The 15,986-nt window shown below is 38.9% G+C and overlaps 1 protein-coding gene across 3 annotated transcripts in view; it reads left to right on the top strand.

Annotated features, from left to right (window-relative positions):
* The window catches only part of chst8 (carbohydrate (N-acetylgalactosamine 4-0) sulfotransferase 8), a 259,379-nt gene extending 246,076 nt beyond the window's left edge, over positions 1-13,303 (top strand). For 2 of the 3 annotated variants that reach the window (XM_018093095.2, XM_018093096.2), the window contains 2 exons: positions 2,579-2,616; positions 10,326-13,301. In XM_018093095.2, coding sequence (XP_017948584.2) covers positions 2,579-2,616; positions 10,326-11,459 — 1,172 coding nt within the window. In that variant the 3' untranslated portion in view covers positions 11,460-13,301. 3 annotated transcript variants of the gene reach the window in all.
* Positions 13,304-15,986: the final 2,683 nt, after the last annotated feature.

The following is a 15,986-nucleotide window of genomic DNA, read 5'->3' as shown; positions in this document are numbered from 1 at the left end:
AATAGTTAAAAAAACGTGCCTGCTTCTCACCCAGCATATCAACCAGCAATTCAGGGGTAATTTGTTTATTTCGCTTGATGCTTATTGCAGACGGCACTCTCAAATTCCATAACATCTGCAATAAAAGGAAATACAACAGAACTCTATAACCTCATAACATACAACAAATAGCAAAGTATAACATTTTTATTGTTTGTACCATTCCATATATAAATCATAGCTACTTAAGAATCCTGAGGCACAGATTCATTCTCAAGGGTCTATTATAGTGATGTGCAGGGCGGCCTGATACCTGTGGGATGTGCGGGTTCAGGACGACCTTTTCACAACATTTGTGACCTTACGCTGCCTGCTTTTGGGTTCCGGCCTGCCCCTTTTCATTGGTGGGCAGGTTGGCCATGGGTCTATAAATAGAGGGGACTGTCTGGGTTGGATAGGGTTTGGACTTGGAGTAGGCAAGTTAGTGTCGGTTGCGGGTCTAGTTTTAGTTGACCCGCATATCACTAGTCAATTAACAATTATTTTGAGAGCACCAACTCAAGTGGATAGGTCCAAGCTATAGGCTGCCATAAGATAAGAAAGCCTTTCCTACGCAGGAGTCAGTAAGTTGATGAATGGCACAGAGCACTCACATTGCAGGGAATACCACTACATTGAGCTGTTTGATTATGTTTGTCAAATGATTAGAACACTGTTAGAGAGCATCTTGGAAGAACCTTTCTTATTTAAACCTCAGACATTTAGTTTGGTTTGCTCTTTGTTGAAGTGTTTGGTTTCACCATGCCTAGACTGAAAGCGCTCACTGAGGCCTTTTGCAAAAAGCTTGTATTAAAGGAACAGTAACACTAAAAAATAAAAATGTTTTAAAATAATTAAATTAAAATATAATGTACTGTTGCCCTGCACTGGTAAAAGTTGTGTGTTTGCTTCAGAAAGACTACTGTAGTTTATAGAAATAGCTGTTGTGTAGCCACGGGGGCAGCCATTTAAATTGAAAAAAGGAGAAAAGGCACAGGTTACATAAGAAGATAACAGATAACTGTGTAGAATACAATGGGAATCTGCTACTTATCTGTTATCTGCTATGTAACCTGTGCCTTTTCTCCTTTTTTCAATTTAAATAGCTGCCCCCATGGCTACACAGCAGGGTATTTATATAAACTGTAGTAGTGTTTATGAAGCAAACACACAACTTTTACCAGTGCAGGGCAATAATACATAATATATTAATTATTTTTATACACTTTCATTTTTTGGTGTTACTGTTCCTTTAAGAGCCTATAAATCTGGAAAGTTATTCAAAAAGAATGGCAAAATTTTTTCCCACTGTCTGAAAATCATCCAAACCAAAGTAGAGATTTCAAACAACTGCCAACTTGCGTAGGTCAGCCCAGTGGTGGAAAAGTTATTGTTTGGGACTGCTTTGCTGCACCAGGGAATGGGCAGCTCACCATCACACAATCCATTAACATTTAGTATGACAAGATATTTGCAGGTGTTTTTTCATTTTATTTGTGTGTATTTTTTTAGTTATTGAGCTTTTTGTTCAGCAGCTCTCCAGATTGGAATTTCAGCAGCTATCCGGATGCTAGGGTTGTGTTTTCCTTAGCAACCAGGCAGTGAATTGAATGAGAGACTGGAATATGAATGGGTGGGTGATCCATACAAAAAAAAAAAAATTGTAGCCTCACAGAGCAGTAGGTTTTTGGCTTCTGGGGTCAGTGACCCCCATTTTAAAGTTGGTATTATGTAGCAGAGGAAGGCAAATAATTCTAAAAATATAAAAACAAACAATGAAGCCCAACTGCAAAGTTGCTAGGAACAGGACATTCTATAACATACTAAAAGTTAATGTAAAGGTGAACCACTATTTTAAAGTGGATGCTGCAACATGCCATTGACCATAAACATTGCAGTAAATCCACCAAGGAATGGCTGAAAAAAAAGAAGTAGGAGGTTCTAGAATGAAAAAAAGCATCTGAAACTGCTGTGTATGCAAAAAACCCTCAAACATCACATAGCTGAAAACATTCTGCATAGGGGAGTTAAAAATATGTCTGCAGTCGGTCTCAGAGACTGATAGTTATAAGAAGCACCTACTTGAGGTTGTTTCAGCCAAAGGGGACACTACCAGGTTTAGCTGTGTATTTACTTTTTCCAAAGAATAAAATTGCAATTATTTATTCAACAAAAAGTTAATAGATCTATATTTATGTTAAAAAACAACATGGGTTGTGCTTACTTTTTCACATGACTGTATGAAAATGGTTTCTAGACTACTTCATCTTCTGCATAAAAAAAACTGGGGGCCCAAATTCACACTTCAAAGCAGGGCCGGTTTTAGGGTATTGTATGTCAGTGTTTATTATATAATCTTTATTTCTCTTCAGTAGAACAGCAGTTTCAGTGCTATTTGTAGCCCTGTCCCTTAGAATGTGCAATATATTTTCTGTGATAAAACCTATACAATTAATTACAGTTTTGCAGTTGGATGAATTTTATAATTACTGGTCACTGTATTTCCTCTATAATTGATTTTTCTACTTAAACTGACTGTTTCTCTGTATTTATCTTTCAGGAATGAAATTTGAATTTTCATTGCATCAACCCAAAAAGGTAGGGGTGTGATTTGTTTTACCTATGTAAGCGTGATTTCAATAAATGTGTGAGCGGGGGAAGTACCATGTCACAGGGAAAAAGGAATAGAGAAAAGGCAAGCCAGAGCTGAATTCCTTCAGCAGTAGTATTATAATGCAGCACAGACTGTGTTTACTGTATGCATGTCTGTGATTAGTCATAAACTGTTGGTTGTATAAAAATAGGCATTATGGATCCTGGAAATAAGGATACGGGGGGGTGGGAAGATTTGATTTCAATTTTTTTTTTCTCTTGAAGAAATAATTTTTTCTGTAGATTTCAAACTGTATTTATAGAGGAATCATTGCTCCATCTAGTGGAATTAAAGCCCACTGTGTTGACAGATGTAGTCAATTTCCAGCCAGTTTGCTGCCAGGGCACACATTTCTGGGAAATTATAAATATGGCACGTGGGTTATAATTCACTTGACTGTACGTGTAGTCCTGCTGCTACTTACATGCACACCTATAGCCTCTCTAGGAAAAAAAACAGAAAGAAGGAGCATAACCTTCTGTCTTGGGGTGGTTACATAAAGTAGAGTACATCCTTTATATAGCCTTCCAACTCCATATGCCACCATCAACAACTCGTAATGATCTGTTTTAAGAGAAAACAATGTACTTCGCTCATTTATTGTCATTAAATCATTGAACAGATACTTGTGTTACCCACAATTCATTTGTCTAATATGTTTAATATGTTTGGTGAACCTGAACACACTATGACTTCACACAAATGTCCTACATTGCACATACACCAAGTCCTTGTCATGGCATTGAGGATAATGTAGACTAGCAACAGGAAAAGGCACGCCCTATACATCTGCTATTATCACAGTGGCTCACACCTAAATTCACTTACAGTTTCATATTGAGGATTAAACAGACCCAATTGGCTATATAACCAGTAGAGTAAACAACACTTGTCATTATCATGTGATTGTAAAACATGTTTGCACAGGACTTTGCACCATTATATGCACCAGATCCCAGATTGCACCAAGAATTATAATGATACAGCATAAACATAGTACTAACCCAAAAGCAGGCAGTTCTTTGTATGGGGATTTGTGAGTCAGACATGGGATTGCTCTTTGTTAGCCAAGAGAACAGATGCAGGCACAGTAAAATAACAAGCACAATATGCAGGCAATACTTCAGGCATTTCTATCTGGATAGGCTACAACTGGAGTGGTAATGGAATATGTCACTGGGAAAAACATTTCCAAATGACTAAATCAGAAAGCGTGTGTGGCACGCGTGTGGCACACACGCATTTAATCTGTGCTCCTCACTTGACAGAAGTCTCCCATGCTTTTTGCAAATGCACTGTAAGGAGTTCAGTCAGTACAGAAGACAGCACTAGTGCAGAATTGTAATGGCTCTCTGTCTGTGGCACATAATCATGACTGCAGATTTTTGGAAGAATGTTAATGTAAAAATAATTAGAATCAGAAAACTGCAAATTCCTGTGGAACGTGCAAGAGAACAAGTTATTAACAACTGTGAGGATATAGGAGGATAGAAGCCAGGCTCCTCAGCACTGCAGCTCTGCTGTGTATTCTCTGCGGTATTCAGCTTCATTTGTAGAGCCATAAATTCACACCCTACTTCAGAGACCCAAGAAGAGTGTATCTTTGATAATTTCCTATAACAGAGAGGAACAAGTTTGGATCCATCAATGTAAAAGGCAATGGGCACATGGAACATTTTCTCAGTTTGGGTTTTTACTGAAGGCTGAGATCTGCTCCCTTTCGCAACCCTCTGTATCTAAACTTAAAAGTACAGCTTCCGCTTGAGTACAGGTACACGGAGCGGAGGTGGGCCTGAACATGCCTGCTTTAACATTTTTTGGGCCAACCTCCATTCCGCTGCTCCATGTATCTGCTCTCAAGTGGAAGCTGTACTTTTCAGTTTAGATCAACGGAGCTGCGGAAGAAAGTGGATCTGCTTCTCTCAGTCTGCAGACAAAAAGTTGCTAACACTCCATGTGCCCATGGCCTAAGGTCTTCTGGCTGCATGCCTCATCCAATGTGATAACAACCCATAGTGCTTGAGAGGCTAAAATAATATGGGGGTTACAGCATGTAGATTGGGGCCCCTGCAGTTTTACTGGTTGGCTAAAGTATGAACAATATGGCAGAATGGGCTTTCTCCTTTAACAGAACCAACCAACAGTGTTACCTGTACACTGTGACCATTCAAATATTTGTAGTTAAAGCAAAGACTAGCCCCAAATTTTTATAATGCACATTTATACAACTAAAATGATGGATTATTGTTATCACTCATTTAATAGATACCCAGCACTTGAACCTCAGCGTGTTTCTTGTCAGCAGCATGGACAGCAGCACAGTTCATGTAGTGTGGCCACTGAGGCATTGAATCTATAATACTGGCCAGGGATTATAGTTCAGTCATATAAAAGGCGCTGGTATAGAAGCTCCTCTCTTGGCATTCTAATACTTTAAATAACTTGCAATCCCTGCCTTAAACTGAAACAATATGATATATGGAAATACGTAGTGGCGCTATATATATATAACAGATAATGATAATAATCTGTGACTATATTGTTTAGTTACCTCTTCCATGATGGTCTTTTATCTTAATTAGTAGTTCCCACACTAATGGGGTTTACATAGACAAGATTAGTCACATAACACTATACACAGTTCACTTCCTGTTTTATTCAGTTTGGTGCAGTATAAACATTACTTTATTAATACAATACCTAACTATATAAACATCTGTTTGCAATTGGCACATTTAGACTATATAGGATATCAAATTAAATGTATACTCTGCGTAAATGTGTATATATGACTGTTAAAAATGTAATATCCATTTAATTTCCCTCATATAAAATATCAATTCAGCAGGGAATATTATTGCTGGTGAGAGTAAACCTTAGTGTGGATAACTCATGATAGCAGAAATAACCATGATAGTAAAGATAACCAATGGCAGTGCACAACAGTCTGCCTCAACAGAAGGTATAATAATCCCTTTTCACCTATGTGCACAGTTACATTATTTGTCCATGACAGCCTCTTGGGTTTCTGTTATTATCTTGTCAACAAAGCATACATTCTGTTAGGGATATTGTCTGCCCTGCCTGGCTTTGATAATCATGTGTTATTGTCCTTTACAAACCAATGTGATGTTTGTCAGCAAAAGATTGCTTGGCTCCACGAGGGCCTATTTCCAGCACAGTAAACCTGTTTTGCATGACAACAGATTTCGGAGACATTGGCTCCCTCACTTACCAGCTGGAAGTTAGGCATTTTTATTAGAATTCATTTTTCTTCATGGACTTAGCTTCTTAGTTGTCTGGAGCTGCACTGTACACCAGATGCTCTAAATATGAATTTGTGAGCATCCATATAAAAAAAAATTCTAAGTCATTAACTGTTTCCCTACTAGGCACCTAAAATCAATGGAGCAAAAGGCAACACCAAACATGTGAGAGGCAGGTAACATGGGTAGGATTCTACTGCTGTCAATGGCAATTAGTCAGCTTGTGGGCCTTTCTTTCCATCTCACGCAAACAGTTTTATTTCATCTGACATAGATGATCAGGATTCAATCACAGGGAAGTGTACAAAGCTCACAACTAATAATGTATACAATTGTAATGGAAAAGCTTCAAACTACAGCTGGAAGCTGTCTGCTCAGTGTATTGATTTAGAGAAGGGCTTCTGCAGCTTATTATGATACAGTCCTGTTAAACCCTATGAAGGACAGTTGTGGTTAAGTTAATATATAAACTAAAAAGAAAGATCGTGGAAAAGAGGTTGCCCTTAAAAAAGATTAAGAAGCGTTAAGTACTTCAATGGCCGCAGAAATGTTTCCTTTAGAGCAGGGGTCCTCACACTTTTTACATGGGGCCAGTTCATGGTCCCTCAGACTGTTGGGGAGCCAGTCTAGTTTGGGAAAAAAAACATCAACAATGTTATTTAAACCGATTATTATTATTATGAAGGGCAGAGAATGGCTATGATAATTTGGGCACCTACATTTCAGCTAAAGAAGAGCCAACTGTTTCATCACCCCACCAATCCCTTGCTGGGCTTGAAATAAGTGGGTGCCACACCTCTCACATTCCGTCCAAGAGGCCATCTAAGGAAAAATGCAGTACAAGATAGCGTTAGTTAAACTATTGTACACTACCATTAATAAAAGGACACGTGATTCAGTGTCCGTGTTCTGCTGTTCCCCAGCGAGTCTGCGCGCAACGCGGTGATGGTGCAGTCAGTCTCCTCTATCTACTACTATGTTGGCGTTTTGCTCTGCCCAGCGCATTACTGTGTTACGCAGCGTTATGTGGCAACAAAGAGCGAAACACAGACACAGTAGTAGACGGAGGCGACTGACTACAACTCATTTATTTATGCCTCGCCTTTTTTTGGGCGTAGGAGAAACTTTTCTCCCCATATCTTTCTTTTGATTCCTTTTTGGGTATAAGCTGTATATTTGTTTAAGAAAGCTCTAAATTGCCCTTTGCTAGTACTTGTTGCTTTATAAACTATCAAATGAACGCATCATCGTTAGTCTACAGTCATTCATATTTTATAGCCACTCTTTCAAAAAATGGGGTTAAAAAGAAATCACTCATAATAGATCCTCAAACAGCAAAAACACCTGGATAATCATTGTAAGTAACAGTGACGGCGCTGGGGCTACTGATACCAGTGTCATGTTTTTGCAGTATTCGCTAAAAAGGGTTAATGTAGCCAGGGTGCTAGGAGCTGCATTGCTTTTCCACTATACATGTGTTTGGCAGTTTTGACACTGAGTAAATTTCTTCAAATTCACTGCGTGCGTCCTGGCTGGATATGGCCCGTTAAAAGCCCAGTCTTCTTAGGATGCCATTAAAGGTCACCAAAATGCTGAGCCTCAGCGCAGGAAGCCTTTGGGGAAAATATTTCAAGTGATTACACTGAGCTTTCATGTTGGGCATCTCTCTATTCTCAGTTTATGGTCTGTCAGTGGCCTTTATAACACCATTTAAGTAACCAACACATTAGTATTTAAGAGAGGTTCTCACTGGCCTGCTCTTCTGAAATGCAATGAGGAAGAGGCCGAAAGACAAAGAGAATAAATAATGTATTTGAATTTATATTAAAAATTGACTTGGGCTCCTGCCATGTAAAGTTTTATAGATCCCTTTGCTTGCAGTTTTTTTTACTTTTTTCTCTATGACTGCAGATTTGTTCAGCTTGTTCCTCTGTACTTTAAGATATACAATATAGATATACAAACATTATAAGGTATCGATAAGCCAACATACTATATTGTATTATATTGTAATATTTAAACCAAAAATGAAAAGAAGGCAGGGTGGATAATTTTAGGGGATTTCAAAAGATTTATGGTTAATCTAGTCAAAATCATTCCTGAAGCTAAAACAAACAGCAAATGATGAAAAAAATCCTTAATATAAGGGGATGTGCTTTGATCACATTTCTCTCCAAAGATAAATGATTAATGTTCCTTAATTAAGAAGTCTACCTCAGTGTTTTTCAACCTTTTTTGGGCAAAGGCACACTTGTTTCATGAAAAAAATCACGAGGCACACCACCATTAGAAAATGTTAAAAAATGTAACTCTGTGCCCAGCAGCAGTGCCCCCCTAGTACATTGGTGCCAAGAGCAGTGCCCCCCTAGTACATTGGTGCCAAGAGCAGTGCCCCCCTAGTACACTGGTGCCCAGCAGCAGTGCCCCCCTAGTACATTGGTGCCAAGAGCAGTGCCCCCCTAGTACATTGGTGCCCAGCAGCAGTGCCCCCCTAGTACATTGGTGCCAAGAGCAGTGCCCCCCTAGTACATTGGTGCCCAGCAGCAGTGCCCCCCAGTACATTGGTGCCAAGAGCCAGCCCCCCTAGTACATTGGTGCCCAGCAGCAGTGCCCCCATAAGTCAGTGTGCCCCGTGGCCCCCCTAATACATTGGTGCCCAGCAGCATTTTACTCTTCGGCGGCTTCAGCAGCATCTTCTACTCACGCGCGCCGCCTCTGCACTTCTGCCTACACGCGACCGCACACAGGCCCTTTTATAACGTTGCGCCCCGTGCGTACTGATGTCACCCGTACACACGGGGCGCAACCAATGACAGGGCCCGGATTTTATTAAAGGGGGCCCTAGCTACTAAGAAAAACTGTAGCATCGCCGGGCCCCCTTTGAAAGTAAAAATTGCGGCCCTGCCTACGGCACACCAGGCAACAGCGGTTGAAAAACGCTGGTCTACCTTATAATGAGCGTTCACTGCAGGTATCTGCAGTGAACAGTGAATGGGTATCTGGGGTAGTGAATGGGTATCTGGGATCTATTATCCAGAAACCCATTATCCAGAAAGCTTTGAATTATAGGAAGACCATCTCCAATACAAAAAGGGAGCCTGGGGAGTACCAACTCAAAACAGGTGTTAATTCCAAGGTTCCATGCTCCCCAGAAGGCACAACGGTCATTTTAATTTATAAGTATAAAGGAACATGTATTGAAATAAATACTTTTCTGAGTTCTGTTAGTATCGACACAGTTTTGCACTTTGCACTTAAATTGGTCCATCTCAAGCCATAAAGTGAAATAATATGTATACTAGAGCAGTTCCTAAAAAATAATTAACATCCTCTGAAAAAATACAGTGACCTTTTTGTGCTTGCATAGGCCTGTGTATAATTTCATGTCCGTGACCATTTGGATTTCATTGGAGACAAAATAACAGCAGTTCTCTCTTGCTTTCTGGCTGGGTTTCTAGCTTAAAATTCAGGATCCGAGCAGAAAGCAATCACATATACCCTTTATGTTACAGGCTCATTCACGTTAACTATGCCATTGTATAGGAGAGGTCTTTATCTAATCTATATTTGGAAGTGACAGAATAAAACATTAAGGCTTCAATAAGAATTTTATAATGCACTTATAAAACAGATGTTATGCAGTTTTTATATATAATTGTTAGAGTGACAGGGGTTCAAAGGGTACACGTAAAATTTCTATTCTGACCATTTTTGCAATAATAATTTTTTTACAGCTTTCATTATATTACCTAATATCATGAATTTGTAACAGGGCTTCCATGATGCATCTGCTGCTCAGTTCTATTGCTCATGTGACAGGAGAGATAGAACTGAGCAGAGGAGTGTCAGGAGACACCTCCTGTGTCAGTAAGATTATCTTCTAGTGTTCCTGCTGGCTGCAGCTTTTAGGGCTCTGGTACACGGGGAGATTAGTCGCCCGCGGCAAAACTCCCTGCTCGCGGGCGACTAATCTCCCCGTGTACCAGAGCCCTTAGAGTTTCATGATATAATCAGTGCAAAATTGCTAATATTCAGAAAGTGGGCCTAACTATTTACCTCCAGTCATATTTTGCTTAGGCTGGTATCTCCCTGCATGCATTATACAGATTGTAGTTTAAAAGAAGCCAGAGTGATACCTTTGTGCCACACTGACAATTAAAGATTTTGTTAACTGAAAATACACACATTCATGTTTTAAAAGAATTTAATTATGGCTAAACAGTGGTAAATGTTTAAAATCTAGTATTATCTGCAGAGAGCTTTTGTATGTTAGGCTGAAAACTGCTGGCTTTAGATTTATCTGAAGAGATAAGCAAATGATGTTGCGGCAGCCTCCTGTAAGCAATGCACTCTGGAATTCTCACCACTGATCTGCTTTTTCTTTCTAGGACTGTACATCGAATAATCAATATGGGGACACAATGGAAAATGCTGCAAAACAACTGATGAAGATAAACCAAGTTGTCCCTTCATATCCCCCTTATCAGTACCCAGCACTGCTGCAGAATACTAACAGGAGGCAGAAAAAGATGATGTTTCTGAAGAGAGAAAATAAAAAATCCACAGAGAGGAAACTGCTAAAGAAAAAAACCCGGTTCCTCCTCAAAGAGACACCCATTCTCATTGCCATGAACAGCTCGGCTGTCGATCTCACGCGGCTGGAAATCAATGACAAAAATGGCAAATGGAAGAAGCTTTATGAGATGCAAATAGAACGGAAAAAGCTAATGCGGGACATATGTTCAAAGTATAAAAGCAGCAGCCGGAGGATTATTACGCCGTATCACGTCTCACGGATTTTTGTAGAAGATAAACATAAACTTTTATACTGCGAGGTTCCAAAAGCGGGCTGCTCTAACTGGAAACGCGTCTTGATGGTGCTAAATGGGTTAGCCTCTTCCACCAAGGATATTCATCACAATACAGTGCATTATGGGAATTATCTGAAAAGGCTTGATAGCTTTGACCGAAATGGAATCTTTTATCGCCTTAACACCTACACCAAAATGATTTTTATCCGGGAGCCTTTTGAGAGGCTTGTATCTGCATTCCGGGACAAATTTGAGCATGCAAATAATTATTATCATCCAGTATTTGGCAAAGCAATTATTTCAAAGTATCGGAGGAACGCCACAAAGGAGGCCCTGTGGACGGGTTCTGGGGTGCAATTTACAGAATTTATCCAATACTTGCTTGATGTTCATAGGCCAGTGGGTATGGACATTCACTGGGACCATGTAAGCAGACTCTGCAGCCCCTGTTTAATAGACTACGACTTTATTGGGAAATTTGAAAGCATGGAAGAAGATGCAGATTTTCTCTTGCATCTAATTGGTGCCCCCAAAAACTTAACATTTCCCAGATTTAAGGACAGACATTCCAATGAAGAAAGAACAACAAATAAAATTACCCAGCAATATTTTGCACAGCTGTCTCCTACAGAGAGGCAGCGCACATATGACTTTTACTACATGGACTACCAAATGTTTAATTACTCAAAGCCCTTTGAGGACTTGTACTAAACACTTGAAACAGACCATGTTTTGTATAAAATGTTCATTTCAGGTTTTCAATTGCTGTAGGAGGCTGACTTTGGTAACTAACCATATTGGCCAAGAGCAGAAGAAACACAATAAAATGTCTCAGTAGCTAATCAGAATTTTTATATATCTGAGATAATTTGATCATGGGCAAGGCCATCTGAGACCTTTCTCTAGCACTTACAAAGGGGATTGCAGGTATTCCTTCTGATTCTAAAACTGCTGATGCCAGAAAACAGCAGCGTTCGGCAAAGCTTATTATGTTTAATTAAAGTTGACATCTGGGAGTTTATATATAAATTATGATATACAGTAATTATATATAAAAATCATCCGTTTCCCAGTTCATTTACATAACTCTATTGGAGACCCTTCTTTGAAAAATGTCTCCATTTCCATTTCTAGTGGCGGTGTCCTAATTCAGTATATGAAAGACCACCGTTGAAAACAGGAGTATTTAATATAATAATTCAGCTATAATAATTATAAAGGAAGTCTTAGAGGTGTCAGAACTTTCATGCAATCAGCTCAGAAAAATGCACACAGAGGGTACATGAGGCTGATAGTAGGAGGCATTGCTCACTTAAATATTGGCCAAGCCTCACAGTCACACAGGGGACCAAACCACCCAGTGCAGAAATCAGGTTACTGCAATGGTAGAAGAGCACATGACACAAGGGAGGGAGGCAGGAAATAAACAAAGGCCATCAATGTCTTGCAATACCTGTAAGACATTCTCTATGACTTAACTTGGCTGCGTTCACTCAGGAGGGAAAGCATTAACACAATAGCTCTTGTAAACTACAGTTAAGAACCAAAATGTTTAAAAAAACTATCCAAATAAGAAAACATTGTCAGCCTTATGCTTGGTACTGGCCCAAGGAGGGAATCGGAAAGGTTTAAAAGAAACATGTTGCATACATATTTTAGAATTTATTGTGTGATTAATACATTTTGCTAAAAAGGCTTCATGCAAAGTGTTCAAGTGTTTCAGCCTGTTTGGGTATTTTTAACATCCCATCACTATTAATATACAGCTATCAGGGGGCGCTGGGAATTTGTTTGTTTTTGTTTAAGCATTAGAAAAACCCAGTACATGTCATGAGCCTATGTTCCACTGGTTTAGAAGTGTACATTTTATACTACAAATTATTTGTATATTTTTTTTTTAATTGAAATTAAAATTTATCCCCAAAAAATGTATCAGAGATTTTGCACCCTATCAATAATGCAAATGAATTAATTTGTACAGGTGTGTGATCTATTATACAGAAACCCAATATTTAGAAAGCCCTGACATACAACAATGCCATGTTATATATGTTCCTATTTAAACAAACAAGTCTCCATTTATGAACTGATTTGCCTTTTCTCTGTAACAAAATAACAGTACCTAGTACTCGATGGCAACAGAACTGCATAAACCAATGTTGATGGCAAAACAATTCTGTTGGGTTTCGCAGACACTTAAATGTCTTTTACAGCCTTAATACATGGTGCTCCACATTACAGAAATACCTCTTATGCAGAAAGCCCCAGGTCCCAAGCCTTCTGAATAACAGATCCCATACCTGTACTGTTCTCTTTCATCCCATTATATAATATGCTACACTTTCCTTTTTGTATCACTGAAATATATCATGTGTAATTTTATGTAGATGTGGATATTTTTTGAGAGTATAACTCACTTTGATGCAGTTTCTACTTCTGATAAAAGGAGTCTTGTGGGGGCAAATTGTTTCTGAATTTTCCTTTTCTGTTTAATGATTGTGGGATGAGGCTATCAGATGTGCAGTGCAAATAAATACAGTTTAGGTTTGACTTGCTCTTGCCAATCATTTTCTTTATTATCATGTTTTTAATCATGGCCGTCCTATATATGTTAATAGCAAATCTCATCAGGATAGCTTTTTAAACTATGTTAGCCAGAAAAGCCATTTAGAAATGTACGGTAATGATGCTATGGCCTTTCAAAAAAGAAAAGGTAAGTTCTTTGTACATTGATCCAAAAACAGACTATATGATCCATAAATAGACTCTAAAATTGTGGCTAAAATTACAAAATATTTGATGGGTTTATATAATATATTCCTATGAATACCCACACAGATTGCAAAAGTAATAATGGCCTTCTCATCCTGTTCCCACTTTCTTCCCTTAAACTATACCCCCAAACAATGTAGGTGTCTATTAAAAAAATTTATTGCATAAAAGAGCTCATATGTAAAACTTTTGTAAAACTAATTTTTATATAAAGATACTTTTTTAGTATTATGTGGTATTGGGTAATCCTAAATAGAAAATTGCCATTGTAAGTACTAAGGGCCGTCCCCCTTGATACAGTTAGTGATAGCAGGTGTTCAGAGATCCATGAGGACCAAACTATTTCAAACTGCTTAGGGCAACCTCTATGTAAAAAAGGAAACTGAATTAGTAACCAATTCTACTCACAGCCTTTTTTGAGGGGGTTGGCCTGATTTCCAATTGAGGACTATCGGTCTCCTGTCTTACCGGTAATTAAACAGATTAAACAGTAGGAGCCTAGCAGTGTTGCTGCTCAGTATTGCTGGATCAAGAGTTATTATTAGTGCCAGGAGATCTCTTCTGTCACCCTTGTCCAGAACCTCTGACTTAAAGGGCAAAGCCAGACAAGACAAGACAAGTCTGCAGGGGAATGTTTGGGCATATATCAGGGATGTTTGGGTTTATCCAGTGTAATCTATGAGGGGTCAAATAGGATCTACAGTATGTATGTATCTAAAAAATATGATTTTATCCTTGGAACGTATTAATAGTGCACTATGTGATTCCAGGGTATCAGCCCACATTTCTGGTGTGAGCTTAGGTATATCATGTTTCCATTTGTCTAATAGTTTGGGTAGTATAGGTTCTCCTGGCATATTTAATGGGGAATACAATTGGGAGACTGGTTGATTTCATTCAGAGCTAAATACCATTTCCTCCTTATATCCTACGGGGGTGGTGTCTATTCTAGTGATACTAAATTGGGCTTGTCTCTCAGGGCTTGTCTGAACTGGACATACTGGAAAAACGTTGTACTAAATGTATTCTTTAGAGAATCAAAGGCTAGTATCTCCCCATCTTTTGTGGATCTGGTATTGTGAGGAGTTGAGGATTGTACCATTAGACTGTTTTTTATTGATAAGCGTTTTGCTTTGCCGAAAAATTAGGGAAACTCCAGAAAAACTCGAGAAACAGCGAAAAAAAAATTCTCATCACTACTGTTCTTCAAGTTTGTATTGTTGTATTGTCTTCATAAAGGGTACATAGATTTGTATCCCTTGGTTCCTCAGTTAAGGAGGTTTTTGAGGGCCTCATAAAAACAGACAACATTGGCCTCTATCATGGTGGCTGCATTCTGTATAGAGAAGGAGGCCCACCAGGTGGCCAGGTAATAAAAGAATACATTTGGGGCTGCTAAACCACCCATGTCTGAAGGGTGTTGTAAGATCTTTAATGCTGTCATGGGTGTTGAGGAGACCCAGTATAGTGTAGTCATTAAAGATTTTAGTTTATGCAAATAACTACTGGAGTCTGGCAGAATAAATAAGTATATTTAAGTAGCAGGATCATTTTAAATAAGTTGATCCTTCCCAGCAGTGTTAATAGGAGGTTGCCCCATGCCTTAATTATAATTTCCAATTTGGAGATCAGAGGTAATAGATTAAGGTCCAGGTATTTATCCAAGTCTTTGTGTATATAGACTCCAAGGTATTTAAAGGAGGAGGACCATTGCAAGGTGGCTTGATATAATTGTTTGTCTAGTTGGAAGCAGTCAGATGGAAAGATTAGGGATTTAACCTAATTAATTTATGGAATAAATAGCTGGAATATACCATATGATGGTTTATAACAGTAAGGGCATTAAATGGATTTTTGAGAAATAAAATATTGTCCATGTATATTGCTACCATTTCAGTGATTGGGCCTAGATGGAGACTTTTACCCCAACAGTGTTTTTTAGGAGGGAGGCAAAGGGTTCCATAGTCAATGTGAACAGTAAGGGGGGAGGGGGCATGGTGCTTTTAATGTGTAAAAATGGGGTGAAATTTGTTGAATTGTTCTAATTCAAGCTGTCAGTTGTGATATAGTGCTGAGACCTATTTTCTAAAGTTAGGACCAATGCCCGTGATCTTCATGGTAGTCCATAGATAACACCATTCCACAGAGGCAAGGGCTTTTTCATTATCTAGTGCAGCTATGATCCAATGACCAGAGTTATGGTGAGATATTTGTGTACAGTCTACAGTTATTAATATCTGTGATGTGGCCTGGTATAAAGCCCATTTGGTCAGGAGATACCAATTTTGTAATAACTTGTTTATTTGCCGGGCCAGCACCTTAGCTCAAATTTTTGCATCTACATTTATAAGTGGGATGGGTCTGTAAGAGGCACAGTTAAGGGGGTCTTTCCCTGGTTTTAACATGAGTGATAAGGGTATCGCTCATGGACACCAGCAGGTCTGCCCCCTCTAGCTCACCATTAGA

The sequence above is a fragment of the Xenopus tropicalis genome, chromosome 4 (genome assembly GCF_000004195.4).
Source record: "Xenopus tropicalis strain Nigerian chromosome 4, UCB_Xtro_10.0, whole genome shotgun sequence".
Lineage (NCBI taxonomy): Eukaryota > Metazoa > Chordata > Amphibia > Anura > Pipidae > Xenopus > Xenopus tropicalis.
This window is presented reverse-complemented; position numbering and strand designations above follow the sequence as displayed.